Raw genomic sequence first — 20,591 nt, 5'->3', positions numbered from 1 at the left:
TTTGGGGAGCCGCGGCGAAGCAGGGCAAGAGGCGCTCCTGCCCCTTCTTGAAGTTCTCTCATCGAGTAGCAACGAAGGAAGGCATGCCTGGTCTGATGCGCTGGCAGCTTCCAACCAGTGGAACGCGCCTGACTTCGATCCCTCGTCCGCTCTTGCCCGCTTCTTCCTCCCGTCCGCATACATCGCGGCATCTCATCCAAACTTCACCTTCATATCTTACTCTTCACTTCACTATCACTCACGGTGATTTTCACAGAGAAGCCGCACGCTCTTCTGTCCTCTCATCTCAGCAGGACATTCACCTTTCCAAGAAGGCAAACTTGGGTCGTCAACAATAATCGAGGCGCGCGTCACACGGTCACTGGACAACATCATTAATTCCACGTCTCTTGTGGGCTCCTTGCAAACTCACAGCCTTCGTTGCACCTCACTACGTTGGTTTTCTTGACCCCGCGGTACTCGATACCGATTCGTTGACACACCTCATCACCAGCATAGCCTAGCCGTCGAAGGATTTCCGCTATCAACCGACATGGCGGACTTCCTATGGTCAAAACCGCTGCCTCCCAGGCGAAGAAGATCAGAGCTTAACCTGAGCAATCTGCCCCCAGATGAAGAAGAATCTGCTGTACACCTCGGTGTTCCATCTATCCGATCACGCCAGTGGAGGCCCATCCCCCGCATTGCGAGTCTCGATGTTCTGAGTGCTGCTAGGTTGGGAACGAGTAACTGCCCAAGCATCAGATCAGACGGCTCGCAGTCGTCCTCTCATCGGCTGTCGCCATCACCAGCAGAGCCAACCGAGCCAGCCGAGACAGTATGGTATCAAGAGCGAGATGAGACAGAACGTGCCCTGTCTCTGGAGCAGATGATCAATGCTCTACACTACACGATGATGACCAAGAACGTCCTCGATCCGGTTCCCAGAGAGTATAACTCTTACATCTTGCATTTGTTGGAGGGCTATTGGGACCTGCAGGAGCGGCTGAAGAAGACAGAGCAGGAGCTCGCAGAGGAAAAGGAGACAAAGTTGAAGAGTCTCGAAGAATTCACGAAGATGTCTGAGGAATGGGAGGTGAAAGAGGCCGACTTCCGCGCTGAGATTAAACGCATGGAACTCGTCCTCGTCGATGTAGCCCCTGCAGGTGTCGGTGCAGTGGTCCTGGCCAGGTCTGGCAGTCTCGTCGACAGAAGCGCAAGATCCTCTCGACTCTTCAAGGCCAGGATCGAGAAGGCCAAGGAGAGTCCCCAGAAAGGTACATCACACTTCAACAGCGGCGAGCACTCTTATCCCCTTTGCTAATCAGGTACGCGCAGGCGATGACAGCCCCAACAAGGCTGACAGCCTGGATAATCCACGGGTCTCCGTGGGCTCTGGAAGTCCCCGCCTGAACCACCGAACCTTCTGTAAGTACAGAGAAAAGCCTGCCCTCTCATTGTCTACCGTGGAGATTCTAATAGCTCAGTGTCAATGCAAGTTAATCTGGATGACAACGCCGATGTTGAACTGAGCAAGGGGCTGAGAAAGGCTGAGCGACGACAGCAACGGGCCTCGAAACGAGGGAAGAAGAAGCGCCTCTTCCCGCCGGTCAACGTGGCATGGGACAGTTCAGAGGAGGAGGAAGCGTACAAGTCAGCATCGGTTCAGGAGAAAGCCAAGTTGTCTGGCTTGGAGTCTACCAAGTCTCGACTATCACGTCGAGCAGCACAAACGGCGCAGAGCATCACCCCCGAATCGTCCGCAATGAAAACCGCCGCAACCGGAACGATTGAGCATGACGATGCACATTATCGGCATGATAGCACACCCGGTGCCGGCATGGATTCGGCCGCGACGGTCATACGGACAGATGAGCGGCCGATGGGTACTGACCCGGATGGCATGACGGCCACGACTGCCCGTAGAACCTCAGGGGTCCGCCGCCACAGGAGAGACTTCTCTTTCGATGCTGGAGAAGATAGGGTCCAGCTGCAAGCCCTGGCAGGCACTACTAACTTTGCCTACGGAAACGATGGCTACTTATGCGGCCCCGGGGCTTTCCCTCTCGAGCGCCCCCTTTCGTCGGACAAACAAGCTTCGATGGCATCAGTCACTGCAGGGCTTTCGAATCAGCGAGACCAGATACTTCACGGCGATACACAGGAGTCGCTAGGCAAAGGCAAAGCCAATACCCTCGGAACCCGCTCTGAGGAAGAGCAAATTGGTGCAGAAGGCGGCAGGCTGGCCACAAGACCTAGCCTCCTAGATAGACGGCGAAGCTCCCGCTCCCACAAATCGTCCCACGAGTCCTCGAGCAATAACCAGAGAACCTCCAGCGATGAGGCCAGTGGACACGGCAGAACCAGCTCAACGGAACGAAGTACGACACACGCGAATCAAGCACAGATAGCAGCAAAGGAGGCATTGAAGCGGGTGGGGTCCAGAGGCTAGAAGCAGATATTATGTGGTTGTGATGGTTGCGGTATTTTGCTCCGAAAGGGCGGAGTTTTTAGCAGGATGTACTTGCTCGAGGAGGCAGGGCAGCCTACGCTTGCTACGGTAGGTATCAAGGCCATGTAGACATCTCTCTTCTCCTCTCTCCTTGCCTCGCATGAAATAGCTGCAAATCGTCCCTCTATGTGTGTCAATCGTGCCCATAACCCATGGAACGAGAGTCTAGATCGAGCCCATCATGGACATGACGTGGTCCATCGGATGAATGGTGAACTTACGCCCCCCCCCCCCCCCCCCTTCCTCGAAGACTCCTTACTCGCGCTTGCATGAAGCCGTTTTCTGTGGGAAGGAAAAGCTGGCGTGTTGATTTTCTGTACCAGACCAGAATGGGCTGTTAAGTTCCGTAACAGGCTCCAAACTTGGAAAGGGAAAATGGATATGCCACGTGAGCTCCCTGGGCCTGCCTGCCCACCCCGGAGACTACTACTTCTTTTTTTGGGCTTCGACTTCCACCGAGAGCGAAAACCATGACCCTTGCTTTGAACAACTACCAGGGTTCCGGAGAGAAGCTCGCGAAGCGAAGGTCCAAAGGGGGGAGAATTGAATCCAAACCCCTGAACAGATCACCAGGCCAAGGCCGTGGAAGGAAAGAGGATACGACTGCGGGCCGTGTGCAACGGGCCGAACGCGGATGGATGTGTGCAAGCTCATGGCTCGAAATGTCCGGGCCAAAGGAGGAAGAGAAAGGCCTCTTTTTTTGTCACTTGTCGTATATCATATACTCACAAATATTCCCCCGTTCCCGGCACGCTTGATGAGATGTTATATGCTACCACAAGACAACCCGCCCTGATAGGTTGTCACACCATGCAACACTTGAAGTCTTCTGATGAAGAGTGGTCGATTCCAAATACACCCCCAAAAAATGTGATGTGATGAAAACACTGGGTAGGTATCAAGACAAACTCCTCGCCCAACCCCAGATCAGTAAGCAATATCCGGCACGGCGGCCGGCGGAACGGTATCGGGCATGGGAAGGGGCCACTACTAAACAACGGACTAGTGAAAAGGAAAGACCACAGGAAGACCCCAACCAAGCCATAAACAGTCGGGAGAGCCGGGGGGGGGGGGGGCTCTCTGCGCTCTCGGCGGTCGGAGAAAAACCAACGGAACGCTACTAAACTCCCGCTAGCGCCCAGGACTCAACATATGTATAGAAAAGCCGACAGTCTAGACTTCTAGACTGGGGGAGACCGGGGGGGTCTAGCCTCGCCCAGTCTTTGGGGGGCGGACGGAGGGGAATGCATTTCTATTAGCGGAAGACCGAGAAAAGTCGCGAGGAGACGTAGAGAGGGTAAACAAACTTGCACCGATGCGGTCACTTACTCCGGAGGAGAGGCCCGCCCCTTTGCCCAAGCAAAAGCAGAAGCCATTCTGCGCGCGCACCGCGGAGATGGACGGACACGGACACGGCCGGACGCGGGAAGGGGAGTGGGAAGAGAGGGTGTGTAGACGGATGAAAAGTCAAGAAGGGGGAAAAGGGAAACGAAACCGGTTCTTGTAACCTTGAACGCCGGTCGATTAGCGAAAGGCGTTTTGTTACCAGATTCCTGGGTCATTCTGTCGGGTGGTTTTCTAGCCCAATCCCAGGCCTCCTAGAGTCTTCTCTCTCTCCACTCGTCTAGCTTTAAACCGTGGCTACCTGGAAGTCTGGCCAGGACCTTGATCGTGAGTAGACCGTTGCGGTGTCTCTAGGACTGCCCAAGCCTCCGGCGATTGCATCCTTCCAGGTGCATGTTGTATTGCGCGACGGCTTGACGGGGCCGGGGATGACCGCATCCAATGGTTGCGAGTCGCTATTTCATTCGCTCAACGAACCTCTTGAGCACCCATCGCCAGAGCGGCTTCGAACCTCGTCTGACTAAGGCAGCACTGTTAGAGTCTTGGTCCTACTCATGTACGGATAGCCTCTGACATCCGGGTTAAAGGATGTCGAATGGACGACTAGGTAGAGGAGACCGAGGGAAAGTTCACCTCCTTTTCCCGCCTCTAGTTGACTCTTGAGTGACTTCACATGGCCATCAACAGCGTTGATGGCTCAGTTGGCAACTGGATAGTGTTGTGGAAACGACGCTCTTTCATAGCAAGACTGATATCGACCACGGATTGTAATTCCATCCCGAGATCATCATCACCACTGGATGAGAATGAAGAAAGGAAAATGGAAAGATGACAGGCAATGTGAACCAGGATGGCATGTTCGCCATGGAAGCCTCTCTCTCTCTCTCTCTCTCTCTCTCTCTCTCTCTCTCTCTCTCTCTCTCTCTCTCTCTCTCTCTCTCAATCCTAGATGTCTGAAAGGGCGTCTTAGACGCAGAAAGTCACAACTGGTCGGAGACTTCAAGCCGTTCTTCTTTGCTTCTCGCGTATTGGCTGCCATATAGCCACCATGTATAGCTTAATCAGGGGACAACCGTTTGCGTGAGGGCGTGCTTATTGGACAAAACCTCATCGGCTCGGTGGATGAAGTATAACGTCCCCCGGGCACGGCACGGCGTGGCACCTCAGGGTCTGACACAAGAGGAATATCTCCCAGCAGAGAAGGTTTCAAGGCGTTGTTCCGCGTGGAAGGGTGCTCACAATCTGCGGCTCTCGAGGACCCTGGGGATCCAAGTGCAAATAGAGGCGTTAAGGGTAGCCTCGAGCATAGACGGCCTGCTACACAAGGTCGTTAGTTAGCTAATGTGTATCGCCAAGCCGCGAGGCACCGCACAAGGACAATTGCATTAACTATCTACCTTGGTTGGCGTAACCTACACGTCTATTGCCTGCTGCCGCGTATGGCATCGGATTTGTGTGATTCATGCCGTGAGTCTGATGTTTCCCTTTTTCAGGATGTCGTTGTCGTCGTCATCCTCCTCCTCCTCCTCCTCCTTGAAGTCGTCTGTTTCCATGTCTGTGCCGTCGGAACCCGGGTCGTACAACCCGCGAGTGTCAATGCATGTCAAGTCCGTGTGAAGAGTCAAGACACCAATTTGTTTGTTGGACAGCTAGAGCCCCAAGGGTCCTTTGGGCCCGTAAAACCATAAAAAAGAAACTCTTCGCGTCCCAAACGTTGGAAAGTAAAAAATAAAATAAAAAGAATGACAAATTTTCAGGAAAATCTGATAAACCACACCAAAGTCAAACAAATGCTGTCATGTATTGTGCGGCTGACCGAGCGCCACTATTGTGATTCGGACCAGAGTCGTGGCTTGAGCCGGTTCCCCGATTATTTTGTTCCCTTCAGACGCATAGTTCAGTTCACTTCGTGACTTCAATTCTGGTCAGTCGCATAATAAGGAGACGGTGGCAGTGTAGATGTGACTGTGACTTCGTATCGCGATTTTGAGAAGGGGGAAAGGCACCAATGGTATTTTGTTATATCTGTGCACACGGCATGAAGTCATGCTAAAATTCCTCTAGCGTAGTTGGCGACGAACGGTACCGCGAGGCAAAGAGTGCGACACCTGTGGGATGTTGGCGCCTTGAAAGAGACATTGAGCTGCGGCTGACGCGCGCCATCGTCTGGTGGTATCGTGTAGTTTCACTGTAATTGCGTCGTGATGCAGCCACTTGTCTCCTTTCCTCACTCCCTACCTCTTCCTGTCTCTCCTTTCTCGTCATCAGCTCAAGTTGATAGTCTACCGTGATTATCGATAGCAGAGGTTCAGCTCAATGCAAGTAGGTAGGCGGCGGCGGCTCGATGGGGTGATTGACGGGTGGTAATCGCAGTAGGGACCTGCATTGACGGTGTGGCTGGATGAGTACGTGCGAGAGAGTGTTGCGTCGATGGCAATGTAATAGTGAGATGTGATGCTGTCGTCGCTTTCTGGCACTGACCATCGTCTCTTGTCATTTTGCCCTACAGACCAGGTACGTGAGTACGTACTATGGGATTTTAGCTCACCCGGAAGAGGCACTCTTGGCACTGACTGTTTGACTCGACACTCACACACGTCAGGGTTGGGAAGGACCAGGGTGGGGCGATATTTGTCATGATGGAATTTGCGCCCAAGATAGCTTCACCAAGCCTGTCTCGCTCTGTTCGCTCTACCGGCTTTTCTACTTGATCGCAGGTCTATTTGGGACTAGTGTCTAGGGTCTCTCTTGTACCGGAGCCAAGCTCCGTGAAATGTGGCGTTACTAGAGGCGTGTGGCTTTAACCAGCTGGAGTAAAACAAGGACAAACTACGTGCTGACGCCCTTTTTTAGCTGGCAAGGGTCTCGGGAGATGATATTCGTGAGAAAAATCTGGTCGGCATCTAATTACAGAGATGCATTATTTGGATGCTACGTCCGGCGATGATCAGGAGGCTAAGGTACCTGAGATTTCCGTTCGTATACGGGTTGAGACAAGAAGTCACGGATGCGCTATCAGACAAAGAACAAGCATAGCACAGTAACTTGGTAGGAAAGAGAGAAACCAGGGAAGAAGCTGGGAAGTGAGGCTGAGGCTGTGAGGCTTCTTCGAAACATGGGTAATCCGTACGGAGTATACCTACCGTATGCACAGGAACGAAAACAAGAAGTAAGTTGCCAGGGCAAGGTGCTTCATCCGCGCCGATCAAGTATTCGTAAACGTCCTGCAGCAAGAGGGCGGCAAGTAGAGCGAGCGAGCGGGGTGGGAGAGTGGGAGAGTGGGAGAGTGGAAGGTGGATCTCTCCATCATGTCTGGGCTGTGTGGTTCCTGAATGACAAAGATTTTGGCTCACATTATCTGGCTGTGACGGTTGCTGTTCCTTTTTCCTGTTGTCTGTTGCACGCCGAGATCGAATCGGGGTGAACCACAGCCGCGGATATGAGTAGTGATATCCGTTCTGCAGGTCTGGGAACCGGTGAGGGACCAAGTTTTGGAGAGACTGTTTTTGTCATCCCTGTCGTGGAACCATCGGGTCCGGGGGGGGGGGGTGGGGGCGTGGTTTACCAATGCAGTCGAGGTTGCATTCCCATTTGCATTTGCAGTTGATCTGGAACTTGGGGTTCGATGGGATTGTGTTCCTTTACCATGGGATGGGATGGGATGGGGGCCGGCCTGTTTGTCCATCTCAGTCTTTGCACAACAAACAAACAAACAAACATGCTGGGTATCGTGTGTCTAGGACAGGGAGGAACACGGGGGCGTGTTGCCAATCATTAACACACCTTGCCTTCTCGCCCTGAGTAGTGAGTACTATTAGGTATTGGCAGTTACGTTGAACCAGCCCGGGCGGGCTGGGCTGTAGGTAAGTCACGATAGTACAGATACGTATCCTTACATATACGCATGTCGGGCGTACGTGCTCGAGGAAAGACAACGGCGTGAACGGGTAACCTGTTGCCCTACGGGAACTTGCGAGTCGGTATGCAGTGATGCGTGCACGTATCGTCGGTGGTCACTAATCAACAATGTTCGGCAGGGGCTAAGAAAAGGAAATAACGGTCTTCTCTGGCGAGCATGTTGTCCAGTGTTAGTGCTGTGTATGGCAGGCAGTACCTATGCACGTCTGCACCGTACGTGCGGTTACCTCGCAGAGCAGCAACGGGGCAGGCAGGCCGCAGACTCGCAGCTGCAAGATCGGGAGGCCCGTCTGTTCGCACAGCTATCCAAGGAAGGAAAGGTCTGGTTAGGTAAAGCAAGTCAAGAGCGGATATGACGTGCGGACAATGGATGGGGCAGAATGGATTCTACAGCACTCCGTCCACCACAGGAACCACCCTGTCGTGTCCATGGCAGGCCTGCAACGGCAGCAGAAGCTGTCTACACTCCACAGTCAGAGTCCATCAGATATGACGAGTCTGATGTGAGAAAGAGAGAGAGCGGTCGGTTGGGATGTCCTGTTGTGTCAAGACGGAAACGACGCGCACAGCAGAAAGCAACGCCAACGGGAATCTCGCTTGACGTGTCAGGACTCAGGACTCACCTCTCAGGGCCTTACCCGCGCACCTTACCTTACGTACGGGGAGCCAATTGCAAATACCTTACCCGCCTGGCCCTGGTCTAGCCTCTTGTCTCAGACACACAAGAGACCCAGTCCAGGGGCGAGAGACAGCAGGCACCCGTATAACGGCTGAAGGGCTGGGTGGCTGGCCGGTGGGTTGGCACGTTGCAATCTCGATATGATGCTGCGCATGCGGAGCACCGACCGGGAGTGAGAGTGTGCGAGTGTGTACTTCGTACCAGGTGTGTGATGCGGCCAAAGAGGCGGTGGGTAGGTACAAATAGCCTGTATTCGTAAGGTAACGGGTTGGTTGGTGCTTCATGGATGATGGACAGGCCAAGTTTTGTTTCCCATCGACCCTTGTCCCCCTGTTGTCGGGCTGAGATTGAGATTGGAATTGAAGCTTGCCTGTGCTTGCTTGCTTCCTCCCACGCCTCTCCCCTGTCGCGTGGTGTTCACCATGTATTCGTGTGTTCCCCGTACGCCGTGTGCGGTGTGCGGATATTCGTAGGTAGCTACGTTGGTGTAGTCCCGAAGAATACAGAACTTCTCTGCAAATCCCACTCTCCTTCTCTTGTTCGATGGTCTGGGGATCAAGTATTCGTGCTCCGTACTTACGTACTGGAGAGCGGAGCATATCCCCATATACCGCATGCACTCTGCTTACGCTTTCTAAAATGGCGACGGCCTCGCTCACCCCTGCTCGTGAGGCTTCCCGCTATGAGAGCTGGCACCATCCTAGTCGTCTCCCAGCTCCCAGTCCCCTTGTCCCCGTTCGCCTGCGCTTATGCCGCTGGCCGACCGTTGATCGACGGGAGCCCATTGGCCCGGGGCGCCGGCCATGGGGCGAACATGTTCCATGGCCGTGCCGACCCAGAGTCGTCTATCTTACGAATGCTACTCTATATTACATTGTATCCGTACGGATCCAACCCAATTCCTACGGATACTGAACACTCCGTAGGGACTGTTCCATTGAGAAAATCGGCTGGACCCAGGTGGAATTGCATCTCAGATTCAACCTCACATCGTTTATCCAGCTGCTGCCCCCCCCCCCCCCATGAAATTTGGTGTGTCCCTCATGTCTCTCTGTACACCGGTTTCCACTTGACTTCACCCCTCCCCCCCCTTTTTCTTTCGTTCCCGTCTCCTCATTGACCACCAAAACCCGTCTAACCCTCTCGGGCATGATCACCAACTGCAACGGCACCCGTATTCCCACAGCGTCGCAGTGGCAGCCAAGAACCGCCTAGGTCCCCCGCTGCCCTTTCCCCCCCCCCCCCCAGAACACCCTCCACCGAATTCATGTTGAGATTGGATCCTAGTAACGCAGATGATCGCCGGGCTTCCGATGTGATGTGGAATCATTTCGCCAAGGAGGTCTCTCAGCTGCTGAACCCCTGGCCCGCCTGCGGATGCTCACAAACTGCGTGGGAGAGCGAGCGAAGAACTGCCATGTCCTTGTGGTTAGTATGGTTTGGTTTAAACATCCGTCCGTAGTGTACGGAGTACGAACACACTTTTTTTTCCCCTCTCGTCATGTGGAGACAGCAACGGTCTCTTTCGCCCGTATGGTACGCACGTACTTTCCATGTTCTCATTTTATTTTCCCTTGATGAAGGCCCTGGAAACCCTTTCGTTCCTCCATCTCTGCTCATTCATATTGCTACGGTGCAAATGAAGTCCACAGACATGGATGCAACTTGGAGGAAGACACCGGTGACGATGCGTGCTGAGAAAGTAATCAAAGACCAATGACGACGACGACAAGGAGGAGAACCGATGCAAGATCTGCATACGTAGAACGAAAAGTGCAGGAGGAGCGGCTGCCCGTTTTTTTCTTCCCTTCTCAAGCTGCACGCTGTGATGCGGGTGACGGGTGACGGGTGTCGGCTTGCCCGAACGATCCAACGTCTTTTTCTTGTGGTTGCAAACGGCCCGTATGGCTGGGTCTAGTCTTCCTGGTGCATTCTGGATATGGGTCGCCGCGGACCAGGCCATCACCCTACTGGTGGACGTCGTGGTTCTCACTGGGCGGGAGTCTGAAACGGTCTACGGTGACTTGGTAGCTGCGCCGGCGCCTCGGACGACAACGCCTCTCATCCTCCCTAGGCCCACGATTGGTCGAGTTGAGATGGAGGACTCGGCATCGTCCATGCGTGCGTACAACACCTGTGTGGTTAATTACGAAGTGGGTGCCACGGAGACAAGGCACCGGGTTACTGACAGATACTATATCCGTACTTGGAGAACGACTGGCTGGTTTTCCCTGCCTGTTGCTCCATGACCAAGTTTGCTTCGATCGTTCGCCCTATCCGTAGATCTGGTTTGCATCTGTTGGTACCTTGATCAACCAGGTTGAAAACGACTGGTCCCTGGTGTACCTGTCAGCTTGCTTCTTTTGACTCCGGGTTCTCTTTTCTTTATCACATACACACGGCCTTGATTATCGTGGCCGCGGGGCGGGCTGAGATGTCGATACAAATTACGTAGATCTTAAGAGACGTAATAAAGTGACAGGCTCCAGGGATGAATAGGGCGAGTGTGCGAGGCTGGCTGGCCACTGGAAGGATGGGCTGCCCCCACTGTGTGGTATCTTTCTGGGCCAGAAGAGCCGCAGATCCTATTTGATCCCATCAGCACGGCCTCGGTGCCAATTCGCTGCCAAGTTGCTGCCATCCGCCGATTGTACCAGGGATCGCCAACGGGACACAAACATTCCGAGGGCGGGCGACCAGGGTCCGGCGGAGATCACGGTGCACCGTGGCACCTAGTTTTTTTCCCCCCCTCCTCCAGTAATTGTCGTCGTCCCCATTGATGTGCGACTGAATGCCTCGCCAACTTCTCAATGGTTGGTGCGAGCGCGCGCGTGTACGTGCGGTGCGAATGCGTGGGTAGACGACGACGACGACGACGACGACAACATTGACGGCCGGTGGCGATGCAGCAGGCAACAGACATTGGACGAAAAAGCTCCTTCAGCCTCGGCAGCAGATGTAAGTCAGTGCCAACTATCTGCCAGCGTGGGTTTGATTGATTTGATAGACGTCGCTGCCGCGCTGCCTTGGCCACGTCTGTGCTCCTCCTCTGGATGGTTTCGGTTGCCATTCGTCATTGCTGGAGGGGATGGGTGGGAGATGGAGACTTTTGTTGGTACGCGGGAAGAGAAGAGGGGTCTCTTCACGTCGTCCTTGCGTCGTTTGAAGAATTGTCAGGACAAAGCCGCAAGAGCAATGGTGAGTCGGGTCGGGTTGAGTTGATCATCTCGAGTCGAGTCCCTCCATCTCTTTGACGTCGTCTCGTCTCCGGATTTAGGGATCGGTCTCGAAGAAGGAGGGGCGGTGGTGGGGCCAGACGAGAATGGAAGGGAAAGATGGGAAAGATACATCGGCCAAGGTCACTTTGTCACTCTCCATTTTGTCCTCTCTCCCACACACTCTCTCTCCTGCCGCCGTCTTCGTCTCCCCTTCCCCGCGGGCAACCTTGGGTACCTGAGAGAGGTAGGCACGTAGGTAAGGTAGGTAGGTGCAGAGCAGCTTGGAGAAACATGTATGAGAGAAGGTACGGGCTCGCATTTTCCATGGGGCATACCTGCCTATGACCAACCACAAGAACAGAGTTTCCAAGTCCTCCGTAGCTATTCGTATTTTTTCATACTCAAACTCACCAACAGGGGACACCGAGGGAATGTTTTTTTTTTTTAATATTTTTAAAACTTCTTCTATTCTTCTCCCCCCTCTGGACAACTACTTGGGGTAACTGTGGTGAGATTGGCCGACGTCTTTATTTGACTTTTCAGAGAGCAAGGGAGTGAGAACGAGGGAGGGTTCTCGGCCGTGGTGCATCCCCCCCTCCCCCCCCACTGGCTTCCCCTCCAATTACATGCGGCTAAATCTTCATGTCGATTCCGCATCTGGCCACTGCCTCAAATTGATTGAATAAGTCGTCTTGTCTTGGCACATGTTCCGTTGCCGGAAAGTATTCATACCTTACTCCGCTCTCCGTAGATAAACGCGTGCGTCTACCAGGTTCTTGCTGAGAAACGAAGCCATCATGAGATTGGAGCACAAACGCCCGTCTGTCTACGAACATGCAACCAACATATGTGTGTGTCTGCAATCGGCAATTGCTCGCCAACCGTGCCGCTGCTCCAAAACTGCCTTGGACAATTCTTCCTCGACTCGTCCGACACTCAAGATTTTTTTGTGTGAATGAATGAATGTACACGACAAATTCCCTTATCCACCATGCGATGCAATGCATGACGCCCGCCCCATGTTGCGCCGCTCCCTCGCTTTTTCTTTGTCCCCGCCGCTCATCGCTCTTCCCATCTGGCCCCATTCCTCTGCCATGATCCTCGTCATGATCGACACTGGTACAGCCCACCCGCTCATCTGCAGCAGAACATCCCCGATCTCGTGTTTGGCTGCGAGCGTTGGCCCTGACCGAAACGCTCTGTCCTCCGCCTCACCTGCACCTCTGCTCCCTGTCTAGCGCTCCTCGATAGCTACCTGAGCCATTGCCATCCTTACCTGTCCGCAATGGGAGTTGGAGCATCCCAGCCATCCGATGTCTCCAGAACCTCGCCCAGATGTGAGTTTGCACGCTCACTAACTCACCACCCACTCTGTCATCAACCCGTAAGCCTGCCTGCCTACCTTGATATGTTTACCCTGTGTGCCTTGATACTGCGTTTTTCCTTGCGCCTCGCGCCACACAGTCTTTTTAAGTGAGCCATATATGCACCTACGTTACACAAACTCTGATCGAGGACCCATACCAGCCGAACGAACGGCGGGGGGGGGGGATGACTGTTAAAAAAAAACCGATGGAAAGTCTGGCCCTGGACGTTTGAGGTTCCCACTCATCGTCGCTGACGTGGCTGCCAACGTGGGGGACCCCTCCGCCCAGACACTGCCGTCTTGATTGGGACGGCTTCGAATGCTCGTGTACCCAGATGGTCTATCTGGATCTGGGTCTGAGGAAAATTTGTGCATTGTAATCAGGATCCCATTTTCAAATCACAGTGAATTGCCATTGTTGTGAACATGTTTTCGTAACTTTTTGATTATTGGTGATGTTTACACCGTATACGAAGGTGTAGCTAAAATCAAGGGGCGTTGGTGAGATTCTGTTCCCGAGTCTCTACCGTCCTGCCGCCGTCCCATGCCAGACCTTTTTGATTTCTCAGGTCTCCCAATTGCGCCATCCCCTCGCTAGGGTTTCAATATCAGGTATCAAAGCAAAAAAACAAAAAAGGAATACAGGGTACAGGTTTTACGTTCCATGCCCAGATATACCGCCCATTACACATGTTTGCGCCGTTGGAACCCATGTACTGTACTTATGGCATACAGGAGGGTTGTATCCCTCAAAGAGATAAAACAAAATTTGAACAAGTTGTTTTCTCAGCCCAGGAGGGCGGAAACATCCATCCTCGAGTCCTTGTCCGCAGCTGAAGGAGAAGGCGGCGGCAGGGCTTGTTGGACTGTGCTCCTCACAGGGGAGTTGGGTGCTGTGAGGAGGTGCGATGGGAGAGAAGGCAGGCGCATGTGGCCGGCTTCTTTTCTATCGCTCGGGGCGTTGAGAAGACTGCCAAAGGATGGGAGTGAGCGAGGGGCCGAGTGCTCATCCATGCGAAGCGGGGCCAGTTGGACAGATGGCGAGGTGCCCCGGGAGAGGCATTGGGGTGAAGTGGTGTAGCTCGAGGCGGCATCGGACATGGTGGACGTCTCTCCGTCGAGACCATCACTGCCGGGTGAAGAGGTGGAGTTGGGCGACGGAAGCGGCGACTCGAGTTGGTAGTAGTTGTGGCTGTGGGTGTAAAAGGCGGGAGAGACAGGCGATGACATGCCGTGTCTGGTGTGAGAGTAGGAGGCGGTATGAGAGTTGATGGTCAAAGTAGGGCGGAAGCCAGAGTGGCCATATCTGCGGTCGTCGTAGCCGGAGGTGCTGCCTTGGTTGGCCCTGCGACGATCGTGACGCTTTCTGCGGTTCTGGCTTCCATTCCACCAGTTCTTGACGGCGTTGTCACTGCGGCCGTGCAGCCTTCTTGCGATCTCTGCCCACCTCTTACCGATCTCGTTGACGAGGATCTCGATTTGGGCACCCTCCTCAGGAGTGATGGGCTCGTGGTTCAGGGTAGGCTTGAGGTTCTGGTGGAATCGTTCTCTGCATTGCTTTGGCGTCCTCGTTCCCAGGGCTTGGGCAATTCGCACCCAGTTCAAAGGGCCCTGGTCGTTGACAAGCTGCATGAGGTAGGCGTCTTCTTGTTGGGACCAAGGTCCTCTCCTTTGGGAAGCGAGAGACATTTTGGCTGTGAGAGAGTCTACGAAGTAGTGGCGTAAGTGGTGATGTGTGAGTGTAGATATCGAGAGACTACAGGGAGTCGACGATGATGTACGTGTGTGCGCGTATGTGTGTGCGCGTATGTGTGTGTATATGTATGTGAAGAAGAGATAGATGTAAATGTGAAGCAGTAGATGGTGGTAGGAGCGATATAGTGGTAGTTGAAGGTTGATGGTAAATTGATGATGGGAGTGATGGAGGCTGAATACGGTCTTGGATGACCGAGGGATGTCTGCGTATATATGTTGTTGAGCAGGTGGAAGCAGCGTGGTGGAGAAACCGAGCCAAAAGCAGAAGCGTTCAGGTTGGAAAGGCTGTGCGTTCAGAAGGAGGTGTGTGTATGGGACCGACTGAATAAAATTGGAGGGCCTGGGGGACAACGACGAAAGAATAAGAAAGGATAAGGTTTGGGTCGAACCTGGTTAGAGGGTGGGAGAATAAGAACGGGGGGTGTTGTAGATGAAAGGAACTTGTCCCAGTCCAGACGAGTAGATCAAAATCAGGATCAGGATCAGAGCAGACGCAGACGTAGGTAGACGCAGAAGCAGAAGCAGAAGCAGAAGAGATGGGTGATGGGTGATGATGGCAAGTGGAGCGACGGTTCGTGAAAATCCCCCGGCACACGCCCCATGCTCCATACCCAGGCCCACGCTCACAAGGGCTACTCCCACTCCCACGCTTACCTTGTTCACGCCCATCTAATCCGAATTGAGAGCGAGCCCAGGTTCGTGAGGAAAGATACTTCGTACACGGGCAAGTGCCAACATCACCGGCAGCGGCAGCGGTAGCGGCAGCGGTACTTGGCGGGCCCATGGGCAGCACCTGGAGGCAGAGAGGTCCAGAAGGCCAGAAGAGCACGATCCGAAGAAGCTGGGAAAGGGCCAGCCGCCTTCCCCGTCTAAGCTTGAGGTAGGGGTGAGTCTATTAAAAGAGAGCTACAAAGCTAGAAAAGGCATGCGAGGTCTTCGTGCAAAGTACATATTCTGAGATCGGGAACTGGAGGTGTGGGGGATGGGCGTGCAAGCCAAGGTACCGTGGGTACCCCGTAGTCAGGGTGTGCAACCTCAAGAGATGTGGGAGGGAGCAAAGAGAAAGAGAAAAAGAAGAAAAGAGACGGGGAGTGCCATTGCCAATGCTCAGGTCTACATTAGCTGTATCCGTCGTCGTAGTTATCGTTGTCGTTGTCGTCGTCTTTGAGCAATGGAAGAGACAAGTACATTTCATGCGGTACCTCAAGGCATGGTAGAGAGTCTAGATCCAGGCCCGAGTCGCTCTCACCAGCCAGTGATGTGAGTGGATAGAAAAACTGGTAGCGTAGGAGATCACCTCAAATCGCGGTACGGAACGGGGCCGCTTGTCAATGACTTTGTACCTATCCAACAGGGTGAGCCATCCGTCCCCGACTTTCGCAGTCATGCAGTACGGCGTAAGGTACGGATACACTACGGAGGTACCTCCCACCACCACTACCAACGACGGGGAGCCTCAACTGTTTTCCCCTCTTTCTCTCTGCATTTCTCTTCTCTCTCTTTCTGTTTACCTTCTTCCCTCCTCACTCGAGGCTGCTGCAAGTAGCGTCTTCTCGGTCGAGCCCAAGGTATCATATTGCATCACTTCATATCAGTAGGTTCATCTTGATCTAAATGTTTGCAGTAAAGCATCCTACATTCTTTGTATACTGGATATGATTGACAGAGTGACCACGGGAGGGAACCTATGAACCACGGCCGGAGCTGGTGCCACGGCCAGACCCAGGCGACGGGAAAGACTTCTTTCAATCGACAAGCCTGACTTGCGGCTATCTCCTTTCGAGATACACGCCCCCTGGCCCTTGTCTTGTTCGTCGTACCGACCTAGTCCCTGTCGACCATCCCTATCCCGGCTCCAGCTTCGCTGCTACTGATAATCCTTGTCCTACTTGTAGGATTGGGGCCTGTCCCTGGCTCTCGAAGCGGCCCCGGCTCAAGCCACAGCCCAAAGCCAAGCCAACGCCATGGACCCAGCGGGACAGGATGCTCTCTGATCTGATGCCAGGATGATGCCAGGATATGGCCAGGATATGGCCAGGATATGGCCAGGATGTGGCCCGCTGCTGGAATCGGCCGCTGCTGGACAGACGGATGAGGCATAGTATGAACGACGAGGGTTCCCGATCGTGGAGGTTCAACTGCTTTTTGCCTATCCAAGAGGTGCCCAAGAAACGGCACAAGCACGCGCACTCGGAGCGGGCTAGGCACAACTGATTCGTCTCCCCGAGTCGTTCCTGGCTTCTGGCTCTAGCAGTAGTGGCATCTGGCCGACGGATAATCATGTTTGCTGATATCGGAAGTTCACCTTCACCTTACCTCACCGCGCCTCACCTCAACTCACCTGTCTGTGGTTGAGCCCGGCGTGATTGAGACTGACCAAAGAGGGGCAATCTGGGCGGGTCCGAGTTGAGAGATTAATGACCGACGAACTTTGTCAGGCGCATTCGGATAACGTCAACTGCTCAGGGATCGTCGTCGGCTCGGTGGTCAGGCTTCATTCATCTGACGAAATGTCACGTATGTGTCTGACCCTGTCAACTTGGCTTCGTTGGAGAGACGAAGGTCAACGCACCTTGACACTGCTCCTCTTGAGGTGGGCACAGACGATGGAAGTACGAGCGATACACCCAAGAGGCTGACATTTGTTCATGCATTGATCTTTTGATTCATGATTAGACTTTTTTCTGCTCTGTATGTCTTCTTTTGCTTTCAGTTTTGATTTTGATTTTTTCTCAAATTTTGTAATTGTCGGGCTCGACTTCCTTTCAGCTGATGGACTCGGCTGACTTTGTTGCTGAGCTGCATATCTCACATGAGTCCAGGTCAACATGCCGACCGAGTGCGAGTCGCACAATGCACAGACTCTGCATGTACGGTTGGTCTAGGTTATGGCGGCGCGCACTGGTGCAGAATCTGCGAGCTTTCTGGTGCGCATCCCTAGAGATGGAAGATGCAGTGTCTGTACCCGGCTTGCTTGCGTTGTGCGATGCGGATGCGAGTCGACACGATGCTCTGCGCCGTGCGAAGCGCACCTGTCCTATGCCGCAGCTGTTCTCCGGCGACCCCTACTCGGTACCCCTATGGACACACTTGCCGTTCCCGTTCACGTTCCTGGTCCAGTCCGCCTTCGGTCTTACCAAAGAACGATAGACGGATGGGCTGGCCGAGATGAGATCGGAGGGCATCAAGCCCGGCCTCGCTGGAAACGGCTGCATTACGCTGGGCCACTCATAGCCGGTATCATGAATGTGAAAGTTGACGGAAGCAACAGTCATGCCAGTAATACATCCATCGTCCGCCCATTCATCGTCCCGGGAGGCCCGTCTTGCCTGTGTTCAGCTGGCCGGGATGGGTAAGGTAGTCAGTGGAATGCGACCGGCTGGGGGCGGACCGGCGATCATGCCGGGTGTGGTGGAAGAGGTGGCAACGATGAGGTGCTCCATTCGTGAGGTATCCCATCCGTAAGCTTAATGAGAAGAGGTATGGTAGGACACACCGAATATTCGCGTTGACAATCTGTCTCTCGGTCTGCAACATGGCCGTTGGTTGGCATGCCGTACTCTGATCACTGTACGTACGAATGCGTGCATCAACAACTTCTGGATTCAGGCGTAAAGAGATTTGCATTTCAGGGAGGCCAAAGGACGGGTCTGACCGTGAACAAGGACGGCGGTGCATGGAATGGATACCTCGGGACGAGAGACCGTTTTTGGTGGGGTTGGCTGGTTGGTCGAAACAATCCGATCTCTTGCTTTCGGGGCCCTGTAAGGGTTGCTCCCATGTGCTCTGCCCGTCAACCGTCAACTCTGGTAGGTATCTGTTTACCTACTGGCTCCAGGTTGAGGCTTGACCTTGTTGGGTCCATGGTCCAGCCGAGTCTATTCTGCGGTCAGGTATCAAAGATTTAATATTTAGTAGAGAAAAACAGAGTACAGCGAACGCAGGGTTGGAAAATGAAAATGGAAAAGTCCGAGTCCAGGACATGAAAACACTTGATCCGATGACTACTGATGGTGGCTTTGACGCGGCTTCTGCCAGACGGAGGGAGGCGACGCCTCTGTAACGTATCGAGTAGCCAAAATGAATACTCTGACTAGCAAGAGTGAGTGCTAGCCGGTGATAGCAAGGAGACAAATGGAAATAGACTTGTTGTACCGCAGTCCGTGCCGCTGTGTGCCCCGAAGATGGACCCCCAAAAGAGGTAGAAGCGCGTTACTTGTGCACAAGTTGACGTCAAAGTGAATTATGGGCTTCGTGTATCCGGACCTTGGATGAGTAAGGTATCCGTACGTAAGGTACGGATTGTCGTGGTTGAGTTCCATGTCTGAGCCGGTCGTGACTGGAGAGTGGTGACGGGAGTGCATGAATCAGACGTCGGCGCGGGTTTTGGTTTGTGACGGGCTGGCAGGTCTCATCTGGCACCCTATTGGCCTGGGAGTTTTTGTCAGGAGCACGAATAGGGATGGCGTATCGCTACAATGGGCATGGCGCCGTTGCACAATTGCAAATGATTCTTGCTCTTCTCGGACGATGCCGCAGGGGAGCGGTTCCGGACGGGAGAGCACGATTATATTGATAGGGTGAGGGTGTGCGTGTGTGAGTGTGTGTAAGAGACATGGAAAGAGACACAGAGGCAGAAACAGAGAGAGATTGAGGAAAACGGTCCGACCAAAGGAACACCAAAGCGTTCGGCCAGACGTCAACGTCAATGTCAAACGTCAACGTCAACGTCAATGTCAATGTCAATGTCAATGTCAAACGTCAACGTCAACGTCAATGTCAAACGTCAATGTCAACCGCCCAGGGTCGCCAAGTGAGCCAAGCTCCACGGTTTGTGCTCCAGTGCTACTTATTATGGCATACGGATAGGGTATCGGTCTCTAGCTCTGAGACTCTTGGAATTGCGTCTTGGTTTCTCCGTCTCTACCTTAGCTCAGGCTTTGGCCTACACTGTCCTCTGATGCCGCGGCTTAGGTAAGCTCACAATGATGTGTAATTGCGCGGTACGTATCCGTATTCGCACAGAATTTGTGCATGCTTCTATCCGTCCGTACCTACTGGAAGGTAAGTTGTGACTGACTTCCATCCTGCTTACCTCAAGAGTCAAGACCCAGGACCCTTCCTTCCCCCGCATCCGCCTGTGTTGTGTTCAACTTGTCCCGAGTCGAGATACGTACCCTTGTTTCGAGCATTGCGCCAGTACGTATTTCCTCCAAACGGGCGTATCCGTACGGATTTGGAGCTAATAGTGCGCCGGACTGGATTTGCCTTGTTTGCCTATCGCGCCGGATATAGCATCGTCAAAGATTGCGTCCTTGAGAGTCCCTCGGAGCATCGAGATTGGATTACCTAGGTGTACACGGCAATTGCAAAGCTGTTTTCAGGCGGCGGTCACGGTGCATCATCACGTAGTCTTGTCGTGCATTGACCTCACGGCTCAGCTGAAAGTGGCTGCTCCCAGAGCAGAGCCACAGCAGTCAGTGAATCGTTTCGACAATCAGGCCTCGCAAGATTTGATATGGTGATCTCGGCGATCTCCAGGCTCTGCAACAGGCCTTGCACCTCTGTGTCATGACTACTACTTGTGGTCAACAAAGGCGCTTTAGGTGAAGTAGCCAGGTGGGATACTCGGGGGCCAGGCCAACGCAAACCGGCACTCAAAAACGGCCCACAACTGTAAAGTGGTGCTGGTGCAGTGATGTCTAGTACAGTAGCCTGAGTTAGATAAACGTGTTGGGGCAAGGCAGTTACTAAGCCGAAGTATCTGTATCCCTAGTAGACCATCGAGTACCTTAGGAAGCCCCATCAGAAAGACGCTGA

At 53.6% G+C, this 20,591-nt stretch overlaps 5 protein-coding genes across 5 annotated transcripts; 4 read left to right on the top strand and 1 right to left on the bottom strand.

Annotated features, from left to right (window-relative positions):
• Nucleotides 1-532: 532 nt before the first annotated feature.
• On the top strand, nt 533-2,431 carry BDP81DRAFT_389851 (uncharacterized protein; the record flags this gene model as incomplete). The annotated part of the gene is made up of 3 exons (XM_060587322.1): nt 533-1,256; nt 1,318-1,407; nt 1,467-2,431. The coding sequence occupies 3 exons, from the start codon at nt 533-535 to the stop codon at nt 2,429-2,431; spliced, it is 1,779 nt and encodes a 592-aa protein (XP_060450869.1).
• A 1,372-nt stretch (nt 2,432-3,803) lies between these two features.
• BDP81DRAFT_416639 (uncharacterized protein) lies at nt 3,804-4,013 on the top strand (the record flags this gene model as incomplete). The annotated part of the gene is made up of 1 exon (XM_060589545.1): nt 3,804-4,013. The coding sequence occupies one exon, from the start codon at nt 3,807-3,809 to the stop codon at nt 3,996-3,998; it is 192 nt and encodes a 63-aa protein (XP_060450868.1). The 3' UTR covers nt 3,999-4,013.
• Nucleotides 4,014-12,666: 8,653 nt separating this feature from the next.
• BDP81DRAFT_416628 (uncharacterized protein) lies at nt 12,667-13,143 on the top strand (the record flags this gene model as incomplete). The annotated part of the gene is made up of 1 exon (XM_060589544.1): nt 12,667-13,143. One exon carries the CDS (start codon nt 12,670-12,672, stop codon nt 12,886-12,888), a length of 219 nt encoding a protein of 72 aa, XP_060450867.1. The 3' UTR covers nt 12,889-13,143.
• A 302-nt stretch (nt 13,144-13,445) lies between these two features.
• On the bottom strand, nt 13,446-15,184 carry BDP81DRAFT_416626 (myb-like DNA-binding domain-containing protein). The gene has a single exon (XM_060589543.1). It carries the CDS (start codon nt 14,703-14,705, stop codon nt 13,803-13,805), a length of 903 nt encoding a protein of 300 aa, XP_060450866.1. The 5' UTR covers nt 14,706-15,184; the 3' UTR covers nt 13,446-13,802.
• A 2,172-nt stretch (nt 15,185-17,356) lies between these two features.
• BDP81DRAFT_89319 (uncharacterized protein) lies at nt 17,357-18,225 on the top strand. The gene has a single exon (XM_060596464.1). The coding sequence runs from the start codon at nt 17,660-17,662 to the stop codon at nt 18,125-18,127; it is 468 nt and encodes a 155-aa protein (XP_060450865.1). The 5' UTR covers nt 17,357-17,659; the 3' UTR covers nt 18,128-18,225.
• The last annotated feature ends 2,366 nt before the right edge of the window (nt 18,226-20,591 follow it).

Source organism: Colletotrichum phormii, assembly GCF_030913505.1.
Source record: "Colletotrichum phormii strain CBS 102054 chromosome Unknown BDP81scaffold_2, whole genome shotgun sequence".
Taxonomy (NCBI): domain Eukaryota; kingdom Fungi; phylum Ascomycota; class Sordariomycetes; order Glomerellales; family Glomerellaceae; genus Colletotrichum; species Colletotrichum phormii.
The sequence above is the reverse complement of the archived record's forward strand: the minus strand, read 5'-3'. Positions and strand labels throughout refer to the sequence as shown.